Genomic DNA, 22,287 nt, shown 5'->3' with positions numbered 1-22,287 from the left:
TCTGCTTCTACAGATTACATAAATTTGCGAATTTTTTTTAAAACTGCGCTTTTTTAAAACTGAGCGCAGTGATGAACGGGACCTCGTGCCGGCTTGCGGCTGCGTCACGTGCGGTCCTAACATGTGCACATCTTGCCAGCACACATGTTACGACGGCACGTGACGCGGCCGCAAGCCGGCGCGATTTTTTTTTAAAACTGCGCGCAGTGATGAACGGGACCTCGTAGTGGCGGCTGCAAGCCGGCGCGAGGTCCCGTTCATCACTGCGCGCAGTTTTAATTATTCTTATTCTTTTTAGCCACTTTGACTGCATTTTTCCCCCCCTGAACATATACGAAAAGCCAATTTTACTTGGTGCATTTGTGGGGACTGGTGAAAAATTTGATATTCTAGCCGTCAAATTCACATTTGCCCCAAGGTGGCGCTATACCAACTGTTCAAAAGTGCAAAATTCGCACTAGCAGCACGCGTCACCGGTTTGACCTACACTCATGAAACTTTGCACACACATGAAAATCCTCATGATGAACAAAAAAGTCTCTTCAACTGAACATTTCCGGGTTGCCAGATTTTCCGCCATTTTGAATTATGTTAAAAACAGCAAATTGCCTAAGGATCCCAGGTTTTTCGACTTTGACAAAAATCCTTTGCCACATATCATCTATGGCCCATTATCTTCAATCTGACATAAGGATTAGTCTGTACAATAAAGTTTAAAGCTCCCATGAGCCTTTGAGTTCTAAAATGGGTGTGGTTAAAAATTACTCAAAAGTTAATTGCTCATATCAACATCAACTTTCACTCCTATGATGTTGACCCAGATACAAAAGTTGTTCCGAATCAAATTCTGAACAAGATAGAGTAAAAAAAAAAAATTATGGGGCGTGGCTTCAAAATGGGCGTGGCCTGTTACTAAAATAGCCACAGTTCATAGACGCTATGTTTGATTTGAGCGGGACCAACTCAGTGGCCTTTGGGGACCAAAGTTCTAACTGCTCAAGTAAAATTACGTCGATTGGAAAAACAACATGGCCGCCAGAGGAGGGTAAATCACACTGCGGAGACCGTCATAGTTATGAATATGAAATTCACAGGACACGTGTAGACTGTTGCCTGTAGCTCACATACCAAAAATCGTGGTTGTCATGTTTGTAGCGCCCCCTACAGGAACTTTAAAAACCAGCCCCTGCGTCACGTTTCACCAATATGTATGAAACTCGGTAGGCCCGTACAACATGACAATACCTACAGAAAAGCCTCTTGGAACCATGCCCCAAAACCCACCGGAAGTCGGCTGTTCTCTTTTTTAATTTGCACTTTTACCGGCAAATTTCGCTTTTTCGCCTTGTATTTCAACGAACTCCTCCTAGGGAATTTATCGGATCTGCTTCACAATTGGTCAGTACAGTCAGAAAATGGGGCTCAACCAACGCCGTGTTATTTGTGACTGTACGTTGATGGGCGTGTCCGTGGCGTGCCTTCAAATTGGCCGTTTTGAATTCCGTGCTCTTATTTGCGCTTTTTTCGCCTTGTACTTTAACGAACTCCTCCTAGGGAATTTATCGGATCTGCTTCACAATTGGTCAGTACAGTCAAAAAATGGGGGTCAACCAACGCCGTGTTATTTGTGACTGTACGTTGAAGGGTGTGTCCGTGGCGTGCCTTCAAAGTTGGCCGTTTTTCTTGGAATTTTTTCACTTTTTCGCCTTGTATTTCAACAAACTCCTCCTAGGGAATGTATCTCATCTGCTTCTACAGATTACATGAATTCGCTAAAAATTAAAATTAAAACTGCGCGCAGTGATGAACGGGACCTCGTGGCAGCGCACATGTTACGAGGTCCCGTTCATCACTGCGCGCAGTTTTAAAAAAGCGCACATGTTACGAGGTCCCGTTCATCACTGCGCGCAGTTTTAATTATTATTCTTTTCCTTCGTCTTCGACTGCATTTTTCCCCCCCTGAACATATACAAAAACTCCATTTTACTTGGTGCATTTGTGGGGACTGCTGTAAATTAGATATTCTATGCGTCAAATTCACATTCGCCCCAAGGTGGCGCTATACCAACTGTTCAAAAGTGAAAACTTCGCACTAGCAGCACGCGTCACTGGTTTGACCTACACTCATGAAACTTTGCACACACATGCAAATCCTCATGATGAACAAAAAAGTCTCTTGAACTGAAAATTTCCGGGTTGCCAGATCTTCCGCCATTTTGAATTATGTTAAAAACAGCAAATTCCCCAAGGATCCCAGGTTTTTCGACATTGACAAAAATCCTTTGGCACATATTATCTATGGCCCATTATCTTCAATCTGACATAAGGATTAGTCTGTACAATAAAGTTTAAAGCTCCCATGAGCCTTTGAGTTCTAAAATGGGTGTGGTTAAAAATTACTCAAAAGTTAATTGCTCATATCAACATCAACTTTCACTCCTATGATGTTGACCCAGATACAAAAGTTGTTCAGAATCAAATTCTGAACAAGATAGAGTAAAAAATAATAATTATGGGGCGTGGCTTCAAAATGGGCGTGGCCTGACACTAAAATCGCCACAGTTCATAGACGCAATGTTTGATTTGAGCGGGACCAACTCAGTGGCCTTTGGGGACCTAAGTTCTAACTGCTGAAATCAAATGACGTTGATTGGAAAAACAACATGGCCGCCAGAGGAGGGTAAATCACACTGCGGAGACCGTAATAGTTATGAATATGAAATTCACAGGACACGTGTAGACTGGTGCCTGTAGCTCACATACCAAAATTCGTGTTTGTCATGTTTGTAGCGCCCCCTACAGGATCTTTAAAAAGCAGCCCCTGCGCCACGTTTCACCAATATGTATGAAACTCGGTAGGCACGTACAACATGCCAATACCTACAGAAAAGCCTCTTGGACCCATGCCCCAAAACCCACCGGAAGTCGGCTGTTTTCTTTTTTAATTTGCACTTTTACCGGCAAATTTCACTTTTTTACCGGCAAATTTCACTTTTTCGCCTTGTATTTGAACGAACTCCTCCTAGGGAATTTATCGGACCTGCTTCACAATTGGTCAGTACAGTCATGAAATGGAGCTGAACCAACGCCGTGTTATTTGTGACTCTACGTTGAAGGGCGTGTCCGTGGCGTGCCGTCAAAGTTGGCCATTTTGAATGGAATTTTTTCACTTTTTCGCCTTGTATTTCAACAAACTCCTCCTAGGGAATGTATCTCATCTGCTTCTACAGATTATATGAATTCGCTAAAAATTCAAATTAAAACTGCGCGCAGTGATGAACGGGACCTCGTGGCAGCGCACATGTTACGAGGTCCCGTTCATCACTGCGCGCAGTTTTAAAAAAGCGCACATGTTACGAGGTCCCGTTCATCACTGCGCGCAGTTTTAAAAAAGCGCACATGTTACGAGGTCCCGTTCATCACTGCGCGCAGTTTTAAAAAAGCGCACATGTTACGAGGTCCCGTTCATCACTGCGCGCAGTTTTAAAAAAGCGCACATGTTACGAGGTCCCGTTCATCACTGCGCGCAGTTTTAAAAAAGCGCACATGTTACGAGGTCCCGTTCATCACTGCGCGCAGTTTTAATTTTATTTATGTTTGAATATGATGATAGTGTCAATGTCTTGCTCCTGCCAGTGCCAGCGCCGGCACTCGCGAGATTGCAAACGAGAGTGTAACGTCGCTTCTAGCTCAAAAACACCTGTATGAAAGTCTGTTAGTAGTCTAGAGTTTCAAGTTCAAAAATAAAATACAAATTAAAATGGAGAAGTTTCTCGTCAGATACAAGGTGTTATGACCGGTGTCGTGCCAGAAGTTGATTTTTGCCAGAAACTGATTTCCGGTCCGCTGATTTTTACATTGTAATGGCCCTTTACACATTATTCAAGCACTGGTTGACATCAAATCTTGTCAGTATTACTTTGCTGAGTGATATCAAGCCATTTTGAGGCAGAAACACAACTTTAACAGACAGTGCGCGCTCCCGCGGACCGGAAATCAGTTTCTGGCAAAAATCAACTTCTGGCACGACGTGCCAGAAGTTGATTTTTGCCAGAAACTGATTTCCGGTCCGCTGATTTTTACATTGTAATGGCCCTGTAATGGCCCTTTACACATTATTCAAGCACTGGTTGACATCAAATCTTGTCAGTATTACTTTGCTGAGTGATATCAAGCCATTTTGAGGCAGAAACACAACTTTAACAGACCGTGCGCGCTCCCGCGGACCGGAAATCAGTTTCTGGCAAAAATCAACTTCTGGCACGACACCGGCCTAGGGGAACCGGACATAACAAATGGTGCTCCCCTCTTTTCCCCACTCCCAAGGACGACCAGGCACACAGGGCTGCAGTCTAGCATAAGGTAATTTATTCAATTGATGATGGAGCCTCGGGGTGAGCATAGCCAAAACAACAAACAAAAACAATCTAACCCAAAACTAACTTGCCTAACCAAAAAACCAAAGAAAACAAAGTTTACAGGATTCTCACTGACTCCCTAGTTGATAAACAGGAGAAAAACAAAGATAAACCAAACAAGCTACTCACCCCTATGATTACCTGGACTGCTTAAAGTTTTAACACACCACAATAGAATACAATGCCACATGATAAAGCCTGGTGCAGTTGGGAGCAGGGTCAAGAGAAGGAGAAGGATTGTCTCTAGCGGCGGCGATTTATAGTAGCTCCTCCAGCCTCTGCACCAATCGACAGCCAGCACCTGGAGAAACACCAATGGTGGTAGCACCACCCTCAGGCCGGGAGGAGCAGCACCTGGAGAGGAAGAGAGCCTAAGGGTGGTAACACCACCCTCAGGCCGGGAGGAAGCATAGCACAGACGAATTCCATACAACACTGGAAAAATTCAACATATGACCCTGGGTCATAACAAGGTGCCGACGACAGATAGTTGGACGCCCATGCCTGAAAACGTGGACCCTAACAGCGAGGATAGAGACGATTTGGATTTTTTTGAGGGAGAGTCTCCTCTCCCGCTGTCTCCCACCGAGCCATCCTGTCAGCAGCAGGACGAAGCCGACGAACATAGTGATAGCGCTTCTCCCAGTGAGCTTGCTCCCATCCCGTGTACAAGTAGGCCTATACCACCATACCCGACATCAGCCAGTTGCCCAGTGAAGAACCAAGACGTCCTCTGCTTGGGAAATACCCTGCCAATAGGTTTGGGCAGCAGATGTGGTCATTCAGTGGTCGCTGGTTTGAGCAGTACAACTGGCTGGAATACTAGATCTGCAGGGACTCACTTTCGCTTGCTGGCACTTTAGCCGCCAGGGAGGATTCGACCAGGAGAAAACGTAGATCCTTAATTGATTTAATACGTCTGTGAGAGCCATGCAGTCACTACACACACACAATGCCTCTGCATTATAATAATAATGAAACTATTATTATTATATTATTATTATATACAACAATAATAATAGTAGTATATATATATATATATATATATATATATATATATATATATATATATATACTATTATTATAAACTCTTCAGTGTGTTATTTGACAGTCAGTCGGTGTAAGATATGCATGATGAAAAGTAACGAGACAAAGTGTAAGTAAGTGGATTAAAAAAAACATTGCAAAATAGTCAATGTATCGCATGTCCCCTCTGGCAGTTGTATTGGCGTGGCCTATCTTTCCATCATAATTTCTCATCATTTTTTCAGTCATTTTTAGGCCCCGTTTTTTTTTTTTGGGGGGGGGGGGGGGAGGGGAATGACCAGCATCACCTGACTTCAACATAGCAACAACATAGCAACAGCTTAGCTACACCAACAAAAATATCCTGGCGCCGCCAATGTCTAGCCTCTAGCCATTTAAACAGGGGTCCCCATTCAGAAAATTCCTATCAATTATTTGAATCTAACGCCGTTGACTACGAGAGCAGCCTTTTATTTCATCCCCCAGAACACACAACCAACACAGGGATTATCCCACCACCCAAGAACCTCTGTGGCCGTGCCCGGTTTCCCCCAACTCCACCACGGCAAACGTTATTTTCCCAAGATTTGGATTCGGTGCTATTTGCATTGTATGGCTGTAAATGTACGCATTGACTGATGAAATGCTTGGACAATCATTGAGACTTCCACAATGCACTGTTTTTCCACAGCATTGTACTGTAAAACCTAAATACAGTAGATTACTGTTTTTGCTATATATAATTTTGCTTACAGTCTTACAAGTCTTACAGTGTACAACTACATCGGCCTACATATGTCAAACAAAATACCTTAATTGCATTCAAGGCCACTGAGCATACACACATGTTTGTATTTCAATATAAGAAATTAAACCATAGGCCCCATTATGAAGTCCAAGTAGGGCTAATATTGTTTTATTATTTTCTTGTACACAAGGACGTGGCAGGTGGCTCACAACTGGAAACGATTCAGTGACATTGGCAACCCATTCAATGTCCCAGCCTGTTCGTAAAATGTCATTGGATCCAAACTTGTGTACTCTCTAATGTCGTGGCCACCTGAAATATGTGTTATCTAAGGGCAAAGATAAGACTGTCAAACACAGATAGTGGTTTCATTTGATCCGGGTGGTTGGTTGATACCTGCTCTCATCTCAAGCTTCTCACTCAACAACTACTAATGACGTAACTGGGTCTTGAAGGGTTGTCCCATTTCGTAGGGGAAGAGTTTGCGGGGGGTAGAGTTAAGGGGGCCGGCTTCCTTAAGGGGTAGGGTTAAGGGTTTGGAAGAAATGGGATTGGACCCAAGTGGACCCAAGTAGGGGAGCCCAGGCAGCAGGCAGGGCTGAGCTAAACTCCACTTCAGACTTTGATGAAACCAGGAGACTTGTAACAGTCAGCCAGGGGGAGGAGTCCAGTGAAGCCTCCCTCCCAGGGGCCCAGCCTGGTAAGACAGTGTCAGAGTTGTCCTCTGAGACTCAAGGAGCCTCAGAGAAAAGGGGAAAAGCTGGCTCCTGAGTCCGTCTGTGGTGAAGGCCTCCAACAACCCTCCCAACACTCTCTTTTCTAAATATTGCACTGCAATAAACCTCTGAAGAATAAGTCCCGCCTCCGAGGTTCTGGTTCCCTCGGTCAAATATCTATGGGAAATAACATGGGTTTTTTGAATGATCGTACATAATAAACTCTGTAACTGTAGGTGGTGAAGAAGTAAAAGCTGCGTCACGTTTTGAACGACACACTTTTTCCATGTAGTTTCCACTGGGTTTTTGGATTGTCTGTGCCGTTAAACTAGTTAACGATTATAAATGGTATTTTGACGGCACCGAAAATCCAAAAACCAAGTCGAAACTAGATGAAAAAGTCTTTGCGGACCCTCCTTGCGTCCAGCGTAATGGCCTGACCTGATATTTTGCGACCCTGACCCTTGACAATAACATTTACAATTTATACATGTATATGAAATGCACTATTTACAATTATTCCAATGAGATCCAGAAAGACTGGGATATTTTATCTCCCAGTCTTTGGGAAAGACTGCTTTAGACCACAGATCACACGTTGAAACGCAAATCTGAATTCACCATGGAAGCAAAACGCAAACAATTCTGGATCTCATTGGAATAATTGTAAATAATGCATTTTCATATACATCTATAAATTGTAATTTATAGATGTATATTGTCAACATGTTATACACAATAGATGTGTATAACATGATGTATATTATAGATGTATATTGTCAACAATAACATTATATGTTATTGTCAACAGACAGACGGGTATATTCTCAGGAGATGCATTTTGTTTTTAATTGAGAGAGGGGTACACCGTTCCTGCAGGTAATGCAATACCAGGTCGATGCATGGACTGGAATAACTGGTTAATAATTAGGTTGCGTTTAGGTGTGTATTCGCCTATTTGCCATTGCAAGTATATGATTAATCGGTTTTCTGGCAATATACATTTTGGGCAGGTTTTTGGTTAATTGGTTTTAAGATTGTAGTTGGGCTGGAAATTGCCAATCCAATCTGGCAACATTGATTAAGAGCAAACTAGAACGACCGCAATTTGTGTGAGTGAGAAGCTTGAGACGTATCAATCAACCACCCGGATCAAATGAAACCACTATCTGTGTTTGACGGTCTTATCTTTGCCCTCAGATAACATATATTTTAGATGGCCACGACATTAGAGAGTACACAAGTTCGGACCAGGGCCGGAGTGGGACCCATTTTCAGCCCGGGAGTTTCAGGCCCATATCTTTTATACACTTTTTTCAGGGGTGGAAGAATTTGAATAAATGAACAGTGCAAAACTCTTACTTTCCCCTTTTATTGTATATTGGATCAACGTTTGGCAAATGAAAAATCCAGCTGAAGGATCAGTTTATAAGAAAAAACTTACTTTAACTATCAATTATATATAAAACATACAATGTACATTACATAGTACAGTACATACATTACATACACATATTCCTTCAGTGCCCTTTTTTTTTTAAATCTGGCTTTTACGGCTCCTCCTGGCTTTTTCCTGCCCTCCACAATCAACGATGCTTGTCGCTTCTGTCTCTTCTCTCTATTTCTCTTCTGTTAACGCTGCTGCTCAAGAAAAGACGCAACATGGGCCAAACCAACTCAAATAATTGGGAGGGGTGAACTACCGTACAGAGGGGTAGCTATGGGTGGTGCTTCCGGTGCAACGCACCGGGGCCCACCAGGCCCCCGGGGGCCCTAGAGAATTTTTTTGTGTGGAGAAGCGCTGTGTGTTCACGCAAGGAGAGTGAAACAACATTACAATGAGCTGTGCGAGGATGAGAGGCTCAGTGACCCTGAGAGCCACTTCAGGGTAAATGTTTTTAATGCCAGTCTGGGCATTATTATCAATCAGCTACTGCAGAGATTCGTTGCTCTGCGTGAAACCACTGAACTTTTCCAGGCTATCCAACCCTCAGAAGTGAATAGTGCCACTGATGATGCCCTGAATGAGCATGCACAGCGCCTTGCTGACCACTACAGCAGGGACATAAGCCCATGTTTCCCGAGCCAACTCCATGCCTTCAGAGCTTGTTTTAAGACTGAATTTGAAATAAAACATTGTGTCCATTGGCTATGTTTGCTTTTGATTAGGCCATCGTTGTGCTGTTAGGGAAATATGGTTGCGTGTTCAGCTGAATGGATTATTTGCGTAGGCTAGTGTGTCAGTGATGCAAATAGTCACTGTCCGTGGTTCTAATGATTGTTTGTGCGTCCTTTTCCCTCTCTGCTAGAATTTGAATGTGTTGTGGATGTAGGGATGCTAAGTCACTGTCCATGGTTCTAATAATGATTGTGCGGCTGTAGGCTCTAGGCCCTATGGGGAGCGGATGCATGTTCATCGTGCACGGAGGATGGGTGGGGGCGGATGGCGGGGCGCCCAGCGCAAGACTTGCACCGGGGCCCAGTACAACTAAGCTACGCCACTGCTACTGTACATTGTATGATCCATATTATATAAACTGCAATGCTGGGGCTGAAATGTCAGATGATTGAAGAACGTCTACTTTAGCAGAAGTTAAAATAATGGTCAATGTATTTTTTTTTCCCACCCAAGCGGCCCAAAATACATTTGGACCGGCCCGACGGGAAACCCCAGGCCTGGTTCGGACCCTATGACATTTTACTAACAGGCTGGGACATTAAATGGGTTGCCAATGTCACTGAATCGTTTCCAGTTGTGAGCCACCTTCCATCTGCCACGTCGTTGTGTATAACTGAGAAAGTAATAAAACAATATTAGCCCTACTTGGACTTCATAATGGGGCCTATGTTTAATTTGTGTTAAAACATAGGTGTGTATGCTCAGTGGCCTTTTTTTTGCCTTTTGGCCTTTTGAATGCAATTATGGTATTTTGTGTGACATATGTAGACCTATGTAGTTGTAGATGTAGTTCAGGAAACAGACTTTAGCATGTGTAGCAATTTTTCTTGCTGGTCCTTTTTTTAAGAATATCCCAATATTCATAGTCATGTGTCAAGAGATGGGTCCATTTTCCAAAGATGAGTGCAAATGCAAATGAATTAATGTCCAAAGTCTGCCATGGTAATGAATGCAGGTTTTATTAGAACAAATCAAATTATTAATACATGCAGTAGGGACAGGAATATAAACTAATCCTCCATACTAACATACGTACAATAGAATAGGGAACATAAAGTGTGTCATGTTTTCTTAAGCACACTGTGCTGAGCAGCGGCAGGCCAGGTGGGATTCGGTGGTCTCCTTCAGGTCCTCGCTCTTCTCATAGATTTTGTGCAGACGCGTGGAACTCATGTTGGATTCTACAGGGACGATGGAGAACAAAGCAGTTAAGACTACATTATCTGATCACTTAGCAGACCCTTACATTGAAAGCAACCTCCAGTGAATTTCAGATGTTATTTAGAAAGGAGGCGGTAAGACTACTACTACTACTACTACAGACTACTACAAGTAGTCTGTGGATATTGGGGTTTGAACCCAGCGCCTTCAGGCTGGGGAGGCAAACACCCCAACCAATAGACTATCCTGCCAAAAGACTAACTAGCCTCCCCGTCCCCCACAACAAAGCGCTGTTGTCTTTAAGGAGTTTTGTCTTACCGGCGGGCAGACAGTGGAAACCAACAGTGACAGGGATGGTCTTCAGTGGGGTGCAACCAGACAGGCAGCGCAACACAGGCTCAACAGAGAAGCATTTGGACTCTTCTCCATGGAGGACCATCTGCTTCTCCAGCTTCACAGATTCAAGCTTCATGTAACACTCTAAAGGAGAAGAAAAAATAGATCCAAAGTAATGTTTAAAAAACGCATATTTTGTAGCTGTCCAAGCTAATGAACTCAACCAAGCCTAGGCCATATCATCCACTGGTCTTACGTGAGATGTCGCGGCAGCTCTCGGCAGGGACCACCCAGGATTGGGCGTAGCTGACTGAGTTTGAGGCGAGACGTCCGTTGGGGGTCTGGTACTCCTGTCTGACCTCTCCGTCGGCCTTTCCACAGAGTCCACAGGTCTGTCCCTTCATCCAGTCGGCCACCTTGACCTGTGAACAGACACTGTTAAGGAACCTCCTTTAAGTCATAGGAAAATGGTGCATTGCATAGTATTTTCTTGATACCTTCAATGTGTTGGCATCCAAAAACACCTCTTGAAGACCATGGCTTGGTGCATGGAGAGCAATGCCCTCAGCCAGCTTCTTGATCTGGATTTTGTCTGAGATAATCACAGGCATAAATTTAATTGGTACAATATAACCAGTTTATCAAGTATTGGACTGTAGTTCCAGTTCACAGTGTTACATATGTACTTGTAGGGTGCTGGTACGGCAGGTTGGCAGTGGGCAAAATGATTCCATTGATCTTCACCATGATGTCGTCGTTCAGGGGAATAAGGTCAACCTCACTGTTGGGGAAAATAAATAGTGAGGGGTCTTGATAGATACATGTGTAGATGATACACATATCCAAAAGGAATGCAAATTAACTCCTGGAAGGGATATTCTCACATGTCAGCAATTTGCATATTGATTTGTTTGTTGTTTGATGCCAGATCCTTCTTTAGCAGAACAATGAATTTCATATCTTCGGTGCAGTCCTGTGCCAAAACTTGAGAGCAAGACTCGGGCATCTGGTTCTTGAAGATGCGCTTGTTGAATGTGGTCACCTTGTCATCGACGATGGTGCACTCAGCTGTTGCAAAATGAGGCAGATTAATCAAAGGACGCAGATTTTGTTTTCATTATTTTGTAGGAAGTAAATAATATGGAAAGTAATTTATTTTAAATCGAGGCTGACCTGCAGTTGCTTTGGTGAGCAAATACATAATCTTATCAGATAGACTGTCCTGATAGGCCACCAGCTCATCAGCTGTATTTCCAATAGGGATGTAGACTGGAAGCATCACATCCAGTTTGTAGAATGTCCTCTGTATAGCAACAGCAATGTTTTGATATTGATCACCGAATTAAAGGAACAGCATAACAATGATCTTTTTAGTATTTTTTTAGACTATTATATTTAGGAGAAACCTACCTTTGGTGTCTTCATCACAACATTCAGGGTTTTGTCAGATGTCAAAGCCAAAGTCAGTTTCAATTCTTTCAGAGAATTCTTAGCCTTTGACATTTCCACGCCTGCCAACTCTGCAGCATCTCCGAGGTAGTCTGACAGCCTTAATCAGGAAGAAAATCATATATTATACATTCAGCTATTCAGTCAGTGTCAAATGTTATGATTAAGTTGGTATGATTTGTGGCTTTACATCTTGGCATAGCGCTTCGCGGAAGTTGGAAGCTTGTCCCAGGTGAACTTCAGGCGCATCGCAGAGCTTTTTCCAACAAGTCCGGTTTCAGCTAAGATCTTGGTCTCGAATTCCTTGCAATCAATTCCCCACGCAACCTTGGCCTAATTGTAAATGATGAATATGAATTTCAAGCATACAAAACACAGAAAACAATGATAGCTGTTCCCAAAGTTGAGTTTGGGGTTGTTGCTGAAGAAGGTCTTACCATGATTTTCTCGTAGCTGAGCAGCACAGCGTCAGCGCAGATCCTCCAGTGGTTTTCCTCCAACAGGTCAGCGAGGATCAGCTGGACTCTGGAAGCTGGCTTGTCCCAGTAGGCTGTGGCCTGGTATCCCTGGGCCTTGTGGTCAGCTCTCACAGCACGGACAAGGATTGTCACAGCGGGATTGATGGCGTTCGCAAGGTATTTGGCCTGATGATTCATACAGAAGGGATAGGCTTAGCACCAGCAATGATTGAGCAATGTTACCCATCACATGCATTGGTTCTTTCTGATGACCGCACCTTGTTGTAGATGGCCTCGAAGCTGGAGGCGCTACTTCTGCTTGATGTTCTGGCTGCGGAAACGGAATGCTGAAAACATAAAAGAAAATAGGTGATTTAAATGAATAACGCAACAACCATTATACATAGCTACTGGTATAATTATCTAATTATCTAATTAGATAATTATATATATATAAGAGAGGACAAATAACACACCTGGTGGATGTGAGTCTTGGAAAACTCCAGGTCAAATGACTGTTGCTGAAATGAAACAAAACAAGAAGACCATTTAACACACTTCGAACAAGGACATCTATTCCATGTGTTGATGTTGTTTTTTTCAAGCAAAGGCATTTAGACAAAAAACAGGCAGCACCTTTGATATGCGGGCACTGGAGCTAGAGGAGCTGGAAGAGCTACTGCTGGAGCTGCTGGATCTCTTGATGAGAGGGGCATTGAGGTCCACAATCTTGCTTGTACGGCGAGAAGAAGAGCTGGAGGAGCGGCTGCTGGAACTGCTGCTTGAGCTGGATTTGAGGGAACTAGAGCTGCTGGAGGAGGAGGAAGATCTGGTGGCGTTCTTCAGAACGGGAACCAGGATCTTCTTGAGTTTCAGCAAGACGTTCTTCTCCTCTGCGGTTTCTTCCTCCTGGCTCTTGTTGATCACCTTGATGATCTTCTCCACTGCCTTCTCACCAACTTGAACCTCAACCTCGATCTTCTCAATCACAGGTCCAGCGGCTGGAGGCAAATTGTTGATAATAGTTATTAGACTTAAATATTTATATGCAATCCATTGTCTGTAATTTTAATAATTTAAAATATTTGTACTTGCCTGGTGCAATCTCGACAAGGAGGGAATGTTTTCCAATGAAGGCATATAGTGGGCAGTCCTTGATGGCGGCGGCGTTCCGGGATTCAATCTCAGCGCATACCTTGATTCCGAATGTTTTAAGTTCACCGCACATTTTCCTCTCAAAGGCAGCATTGAGGTTGATCTTCCTGATGAGGTTCTCAGGCAAATCTACAGGAATGATTTCTGATGATTTGGACTGTAAAAACAAAATAGCACAAAATTTAATTCGGACAATGTTTCTAAAACTATGAAACTGTAATTATTGCATTTGTTTGTGTTTTCCAAATAGCAGGTCCCAAACTCACCAATCCACTATCCAGAGAGGATGTCAAAGAAGCCAACCTGGAAGCGATTTTAGAAGTAAATGTTTCACGTGACAGTTTGTTGGACTTTACTGGAATCATTGGAGTAAGTTTTGCAGCTTCAAGATCTTCAACATTTCTTGCAATGGCAAAGGTCTCCACACTGCAAGAGAAGAGAGGACATTAGGCTTTTGAAAAATAAATTATCAAGATGATTATGTAAATGATCAGCAGAGAGAAAAATGACATACGTTGCAGCTGTGATCTTATCTAAAGCCTGGACAGGCAAAGCTTGAATCTTGAAGTTGCCCTTAATAAAGTCAACTCTTGCTTCCACCTTTGCAGGAACAATTGTGTGAATTTTGGCAATTGACATGACGGCAGCCTGGATCAAGGCGGTGTTTACGCCCATGACAGCATAAGTATGCATGGAAACACTGAGGGTCAGAAAGGGATGGAACATGGATGAAGTAGCAGTAAGGATTATATTCATAATTATTAAATGAAATGCATCATATGATCACGTATGCAATCAAAAAACACTTTCTGGCACAAGCAGCATGTCATCAAACTGGAATGAAACGCAATGTCTCTCTTTTTTTGTTGTTATTTTTGTTGTACCTTGGAGTAACCGCGGTTCTGATCTCAATGTCGGACTTAAGAAGTTGAGCAGCAGCAAAGTTCAGAGGGAGAGGAGGAGACACGGTGGTCTCGACTGTAATTCACAGAGAGAACAGTGAAAAAGTGAAAAAAGGAGGTCATACATTTTTTTCAATACTATTTTCTGCTTGTGTTAGGTTTAGTTTCTGGAACTTACACTCAACAGTGGCAGCCGCCACAGCAGCGGTGTAGAAGCTGAGCTCCATGGGCAGACCAATATTGGTGGGCATGATGCGACGCACCTCAGCAACCAGCATGGGTTTGGCATAGTGGAAGGAGAAGCCGGAGAGAAGGGCCTCCAGGGCCTTTCTTCCGTAAGTGGCAACGCTAGGTCCGGTGGCCACCTGTATGGAAAACAAGCCTTGCTTTAAATGGTGCTTCGAATTTAATGTGTTTATTCATTTACTTATGATAGTTTATGTAACTTTACACATTACCTGGATAAGCTGATCAACGACGGCTTTGTCTATGTTGGCGAAACCAATTTCCTGTCCAAAGAACTTCACGTAAAGTGAGGCCAGTGGCTGGTTCACAGCGGAGGCCCTCCAGTTGGAAATCTGAGGAAAAGAGATCATTGTCAACTCAACTGTGGTGCTTGACATGTGGGACTAATAGTCTGGTGTTGAAGTGATGGCAGAAACCTACTGCCCGGATGAAGTGCTTAATCTTTGTGATCCTATCAGCGTCCGCAGGAGCCTGGGGCAACTTCATGATGGCTTCCTGGATTCCCTCGGTTCTCACACCAAGCTGAAATAAAATACAATTTTAAAAAAAATCATTTTTTTAATGAACATATTCAGAACATATTTCTTCTTTCATCACCACTATGAAGTTATGCAGAAGGTTCAAGCTACTGTTAGATATTATGCATCAACTTTTATAAAGAAATCTGACCTCAAGAACATCAGCATAAGCTCCAGCGAAGTAGGTACGGGCCTTTGCCACAACAGCCTTGGGCATCACTGTGGCAGCATCATTGATATAGAAAGCACTGGCAGCAGCACCAAGCATCATGGGGTCTACAGACAACACAGGACACATGTCAAGCTGCCAGTGTGATCAAGATTATATGTCTAAAGGAAAACCCTTGTCATTATAATCCACTCACTATGGTAGGCATCCAAGTAGAGAGCCCTGCTGAAGCGAAGGCTGAGCCGGTCGAACTTGGGGCTCAGCATCCTCACGGCAACGGCACATGCTGTGGCACTAGAAGAACAACGTCATCCGTTGTTAGGTTTCATTTATATCAGCCCAAACTAGAGAATAGAATCATCATTATAGGGGTTGCATCTTACACTGATGCATAATCAGGAGCGGTGTTCTTGGTCATGGACTTCATGTAAGAGTAGACAAAGCTTGCAACCTGCAGGTTGCTTTCCTTCAGGGTTGCGTCGGCGATGGCAGTCACCAGACCCATGGGGAGTCTGGTCTCAAACAGCACTAGAGCAGCAGCCATACGGACTTCAGCATTGAGAGCCTTGTCCATAAACACCTGAACGGCCAGATCCTGGATCTAATGAACAGAGGTGAAGGGTTAGAATCAAACAAGCAGAGTAGTTTGTTCAAAGCACAACTGTAAGGAATTGTGATAAAGTCCTACCAGCTTGGGCTCCTTCTTTGCGATGTTCCTCAGGGCAAGGATAGCCTCGAGGTGAACATTCAGGGGCAGGGCAGCAGCAGCAGTGGAGAATCCAGGCAGTATCTTCATGATTGGCTTAAGACTGGCAGGGTGGCCAGCATTACCCAGAACTTTGAGAGCGATAATAGCTTCGTCAATATCAGCCTTGGCAACAGACTGGATAAGCAGGTCGTGGATGGGCTGTTAAAGACATAAGAAAGGTGAGATGGGATTGGAAAGGCTTTCATTGCTCTTAATGTAGCACACAAAATCGAAGGAATAAAACTTGTACCTTCACCAAGTCAGCTGGGCAGACTGGCGCTGCGACGCAGTATTTGTTAACCATGGTGCCGAAGCCCAACATAACAACTTCACGAAGAACAGGATTGGCCTGGAATTTGTGGTGGGACATCATGGCCTGTGGAGTGATCAAAATAATGTATCATTGAGGTTTCTTCATTTCCAAAATGTAAAAACAAACAAACCCAGAGACCATTTGGCAGGTTGACCTACCTCGATCAACTTTATGGACTCCAGGTCAGCTGTCACCATGTGGATGGAGCCAATCAGAGCCTGAGCAGCCTCAACGACACTGATGTCATCGCTGTGGAACTTCTCCTTGATGAACTTCAGAGACACGTGAGTTCCAATGCCAGGTACAGCGTTCAGGAACCAATGCCTGCAAAACACAAACATACAATGTTCAACATTTCTCTGTGACCTTTTGGACGTTGATATTTGCCCTTGATGAATTTTCCCATAGCCAATCAGTGTCTTGCAGGCAGGACTATGCTGACATAATCTGTGTGACCATAGCGAGAAACAGAACGCAATACAGAAACTCCCCTCACAAAAAGGTTTGAATTCTGCCTTTGCGTTATTTTTTTATGGATTCTGCTCTGAAGGAAGAAACTTCAGACTAAATGATGGAAAAGGAAGTAGAAATTCATGATGATATCAGGCTAAGATCTTATTATCAACCGACCTGTAGGCTGGCTTGACCTTGTACTGAGACCAGAGGGCATCGATCTTTTCGTAGCTGACCACACGCAGGAGCTGGATGAGCTCAACAAACTTGAGAGGAGCGTCTTCATGGACCTTGGCCACATTGTAAGTCACCAAGTGGTTCAGCACTTCAACGATCTGTCAAGACAGGCAATGTGACCAAGGTTATTTTACGCAAGTGAGCATTGTTGTGTTGGTTGGGCGTGATTTTTGTTTGCCGGCTACGCACCTGTGCCTCTGCGTTTGTGATTCTCAGGAGCTGGATGGGAGTCTGGAGAAGCTCAGTGGCAAACTCATACTGCAGGGATCCACGGGGAATATAAGCTGCAGCAATGGGTCGAACTGGGGTCTTTGAAATACCAACATAGGTCAAAAGTTGCCTGTGGAAAATAACAGAACAACATCAATCTCTGGTCCTTTGGTACAGGCGTAACACAAGTATTGAAATCAAATCAACCTTTTGTTTTAAAGATCATTGATACATACTTGGCCTCCATCTGGGCAGCCCCATTCAGGATGTTAAAGGGGGAGAACTGGATGAGTTCAGTGGCAGTTGCCTCCAAGAGCAGAGCACCAGTGGCTGCTGGCTTCAAGATGTAATTGACTGCAACGGCTCCCTTCAGGGCCATACCGTGCTGTTGAGACAAGACACAAGACAATTATGACACCCACGTGTGAGTGGTAAGGTGCATGGGTTCAAAGAAAAGCAAGGAAACTTACAGCTTGACACTGAACACATTTCTCTGTGTAGGCCAAGCCGATGTCCTTGTAGATTCTCTCCTGGCAGTGGTTCAGATCCTTGGTCTTGGTCAGATGAAGACGTTCAGTTTTAACATCCTCTCTGATGACATAGTTGGTCCTGCAGATGCCCTGAGTTCCAGCCTAATGATCACAAATCAATGACAAAGTTGTGGCACTGAAATACTGAAGCATTTAATGGATGAAAAATAAAGAACATACATTTGTAATACATGCAACAATCTCTAACCTCTTGCAGCTCGTAGACATTCTGGGTTTTCTTGATGTTCAGCTCAAGGAGGTTCAAGACTCCCCTGAAGATATTCAGCACTGTGGTAGAGACACCAGTAGGTGCAAAGATTGTACCCACAACCCCATTAGCATACTCGAACTTGATGGGTGTCAGTAGCTGAGCTGCCAGCGCTGAGGTAAGCTTAGTTGCTGGAACAAAGGGGTCGGTGGGCCAGATTCCACTGTACTCATAGAGCTGTGGGTCGTCAAGCTGCAAGGACAAGTGGAACATTTCTTAAGTTAGAAACTTAACATTCACACATTTCAATTCGCTATTTTGTTATTAGCATTCTTTATTCTTATTCCTATTAATCCTATCCTCAGTATGGTTCTATGTTACTAAGGCCCAGTCCACATGGGCGAAAATGATCCGTTTTCCTTTGATGCGTTTCAGGAATATCTCTGTAAAGACAGACTCATTGCGAAAAACGCATCGAGCTGTAGAAACGCTGTAGCACATATTCATTCATATTAGTGGAGAGCATCAAACCTGGGCGCATCAAGCCCATGTGCGCTGTATATAAACATACAGTCGAGGAGGAGAAAGCAGTTGTTAAACCTTTTAGATTGAGCAGAAATACTTTTTAATGTACAGTTAGTAATTCAATTTACCAAGGGGCTGTATTTAAAGCTACAAAAATAATACAAAAATATATATATCAACGCAACTCTAACGTCCCCAGCTGGTGTGGGGGCGATGACGTCATCGTTTGTGTTTCAGGCGTCCACACAAATCCTGACGCCTCGTGCACACTACCTCCGTCCGTCGACAGATGGGCGAGGGTGTGTCTGATGTATGGGGGAGTAGTCTTTGTGGACGCAGCCTGCCGCCAATCAAATCGCTCCCCGCTTAAAGCGGGCTTTTTCCTGCATCTTCCTGCTTTTCCGGACTTCCAAGTACAAACTTCCGAGGACGGAAGTACGCACTTGCAATTGGAACAGCAGCGGACTCAATGTTGTCACCACCTCAGCTCTGTTAACTTCTATACGGCCTCATGTAGGCGGCATATACTACTGAACAATATAAACAAATTATATAAAACAAAACCCCAGCCTCTTTCATTTTAAAATAGTATGTAAATATTTTGAATGAATATAAATGAAAAGATATGCGTGTCGTGTGTATAAGCTATACACACAACTTTTTATATGTAGGGTACAGATGCGCGTGCCTATATAGCCGTTTGGAAATTGCCGTTGCGATGGGTTTCCTCTATCAGTGACTTATACATATAAACAAATTATATAGAAAAGCCTTTCATTTTAAAATAGTATGTAAATATTTTTTATGAATAGGCCTACATTTTTGTTAGATTTTTAAAATGTTCCTGTATAGCTTATTATTATAGCTTACAGACTAATATTTTAAAACATGGGAATGCAAAATGCATCCTGGGATATTTAACGGTCCCAAGTCCACACAAGTCACCTCCGATGCATCCTCGGTAAAATGGCCAGTTAACACGAAACCGCATAGGTCAGTTTTTATCCGACCACTTTTATCCACCCTGGGACCTGGTTTCAAAAAGTGCATTTTTGGGCGCCGGATCAATCTTGACGGAACGCTTAAAACGCTCAAAGACTTATGCGGTTTCACCAAAAAATCGGCTCTGTGTGGACGGATATATTAACAATGCTAAAGTAGCCTATTTACCTTCAGTAAGAAGGTGTTAGGAGCCTCAGCACTGATGACGATTTTGCTGCTCAGTTTGACACCAGCCCTGGCCAAATCAGCTTCAGGCAGACCTCCCAGGATAACTGCTTCATATTTGTACGTGTAGGTCTTTCCTTCAGCAAACTCTGGGGCTGGAAGCAGGAGTAACAGTCATCAGCATACAGTAAATTGTGTGTCAGGTTTAGTTAGCTGGGCAACAATTGATTGTCTTTTTTAAATTTTTTTAAATAGTACTCATTTAGTTATTTGTACGTATGTTTTTAACATCCAAGAAGGTGTTAGCAATATGTTTGCAGATACCATATTGACCCAAATAAGACTACCGAATTAGGGAGTTGGTCAAATGAAAGGTGTTATTACAGTCTAGACCCTGAATATAAGACAACCCCACTTTTTCAGACGCATTTCCAGAAAATAAACAATATATTTAACAATGTAATGTTGCAACTGCATGTGTTATTGACTCATCTGCTTACCGTATTTGAGTTCTATGCTGGCTGCAAAATGAAATAGTAAAAATGAATAGTTAGCAAAGAAAACCCAAAAGATACAAGGAATATGTGCCAGAAAATGTAAAACATGGGGAAGGGGATGATTATGACAAAACATTATTATAACCCCTGCTATAATTATTACAAAAATCAAGAGTATATTAGGCATGCAACCATAACAAAACAAATTCCTATTATTCCAAAATTGGAATGGAGACACTGCTTTGGCATTACTTACAATGTCAACGGAACAACCCATTCAAAAACAACTCTATTATTGTATACTGCCACAATGAAACAAAGCATTTTTAAATCTGAATGTTAGAATTATAGAATATTCATGCTTTCTGAACAATTATTTAAAATTCACCTACTCAATTATAAAAATCCATCAACTCAATAAGTAATTGTGTTTAGTAATGTTTGGTCAACCTACCCACAAGGACCAGTGACAGAGCTAGCACGACCAGTACCTTCATGACTGCTGGAATGGTGAATGGTGTTGTCGGGAGGTCCCTTTTAAAGAAAAACATTTTGGGGCGGATTTCAAAATATACACAAGTACCGCTGGTCTTTATTTGCCCAATGCTAGGTTGTCCCAATGCATGACATTACTTATTTCATTACAGAGGTAAGGTTAACCTGACATTTTTCAAAAGTCCAAATCAAAGTCCTTGTTCAATATGACATAATGCACTATATCTCTATTACGGTTTCAAGGCTGATGATGAAGTTATTGATATTCCCATATATGCCCGTACATTATTAGTTTAGAAGTTTTTTATGTGACGTGCACGTTTTCGCCACATAGTACTCCACAATATTTATAAATTGTTTTCAATAATAATAACAATCACTTTTAGCTAATTTCAAATAATTGTAACATCTTTACTTATTACAGAACAAATTATTTAGTTTGGTAAAAGGTTTTTGTGTGGACAGTGGGTAGAATGTAGTAGCTACTTGCGGTGAAGTTGCAGATTGCAACCAACTGAGACCCTCTAAATATATGATATTTTGGTGGAAGGACGTAGCATAAGCTTGTTTTTCATGGCTAAATGAGCCACATCCAGAGAGGGTTGAGCTTCTCGGACAACAGTACAACACCACGTGTGTGTGGGTGAGGGGAGCTCCGTCTGGGAAGCGGTTGATGTTTACTGCCATACATGGTAAATGGACTGCATTTATATAGCTCTTTTATCCAAAGCTCTTCACAATTTTACCTGACATTCACCCGGTCGTGCACACATTCATGGCGGAGTCAACTATGCAAGGCGACAGTTAGCTCGTCGGGAGCGGTTAGGATTAGGTGCCTTGCTCAGGGTCACACCCCAACACTCTAGGAACAGCTAGGAGGAGCCAGGGATCAAATGAAGCAACCTTGCGGTTACCAGCCAAGCCGCTCTACCTCCTGAGCCCCTGCCATGTCCGTGAGAGGGTTGTGTGGAGCTCCATCAGGCCAGTGGTTGATTTTGATGTCTGCATCCGAGAGAGGGTTAAGCTTCTCAGACATAGTGTAACCCCTCGGTTTGTTGCCTAATTCATATACAACATATACAACACAACAACAGTACTAAAGTACTAAGTACTCACAACACGTTCACAAATGGATCACAGCCATGGGTATAGCACGCACCCCTCCTTCCTAGAACTCTTATCCCAAAACCCAACATTTAAGATGGCATAGTGTTCAAATTCATGCTGAATCAGGGGGTTTACTTGCATTTTAATAGAAAGTTAATTAAATTCATAACACATTCTCTCTAGATCTGTTTGTCCATTCTGGGATCCTGTAGAAACATGGCAGTGCAACATGGCTGGTTCTGTGGAAGAGGAGGACCCACACCCTATGTACATTTAAAGGGCTCATTCTACTTTTAATTAAACAACTTGTTTATCC

At 43.0% G+C, this 22,287-nt stretch overlaps 1 protein-coding gene across 1 annotated transcript; it reads right to left on the bottom strand.

The window, feature by feature from the left end:
* Positions 1-10,145: 10,145 nt before the first annotated feature.
* Positions 10,146-20,866, bottom strand: LOC311353117 (vitellogenin-2-like; the record flags this gene model as incomplete). Its single annotated transcript, XM_084472944.1, has 33 exons — positions 10,146-10,268; positions 10,567-10,728; positions 10,841-11,006; positions 11,082-11,176; positions 11,271-11,365; positions 11,469-11,652; positions 11,758-11,887; positions 11,995-12,133; positions 12,224-12,366; positions 12,471-12,677; positions 12,770-12,838; positions 12,968-13,012; positions 13,128-13,492; positions 13,587-13,803; positions 13,913-14,072; positions 14,161-14,346; positions 14,531-14,624; positions 14,727-14,913; positions 15,007-15,126; positions 15,215-15,316; positions 15,464-15,588; positions 15,678-15,775; positions 15,865-16,082; positions 16,170-16,388; positions 16,480-16,605; positions 16,701-16,866; positions 17,173-17,330; positions 17,422-17,572; positions 17,679-17,827; positions 17,913-18,074; positions 18,181-18,432; positions 19,876-20,027; positions 20,824-20,866. 33 exons carry the CDS (start codon positions 20,864-20,866, stop codon positions 10,159-10,161), a joined length of 4,995 nt encoding a protein of 1,664 aa, XP_084329070.1. The 3' UTR covers positions 10,146-10,158.
* Positions 20,867-22,287: the final 1,421 nt, after the last annotated feature.

Source organism: Micromesistius poutassou (assembly GCF_964030765.1).
Source record: "Micromesistius poutassou genome assembly, chromosome: 9".
In the NCBI taxonomy this organism is placed as follows: Eukaryota; Metazoa; Chordata; class Actinopteri; order Gadiformes; family Gadidae; genus Micromesistius; species Micromesistius poutassou.
Note: the sequence above shows the minus strand (reverse complement) of the source record. Positions and strands in the feature narration are given on the sequence as shown.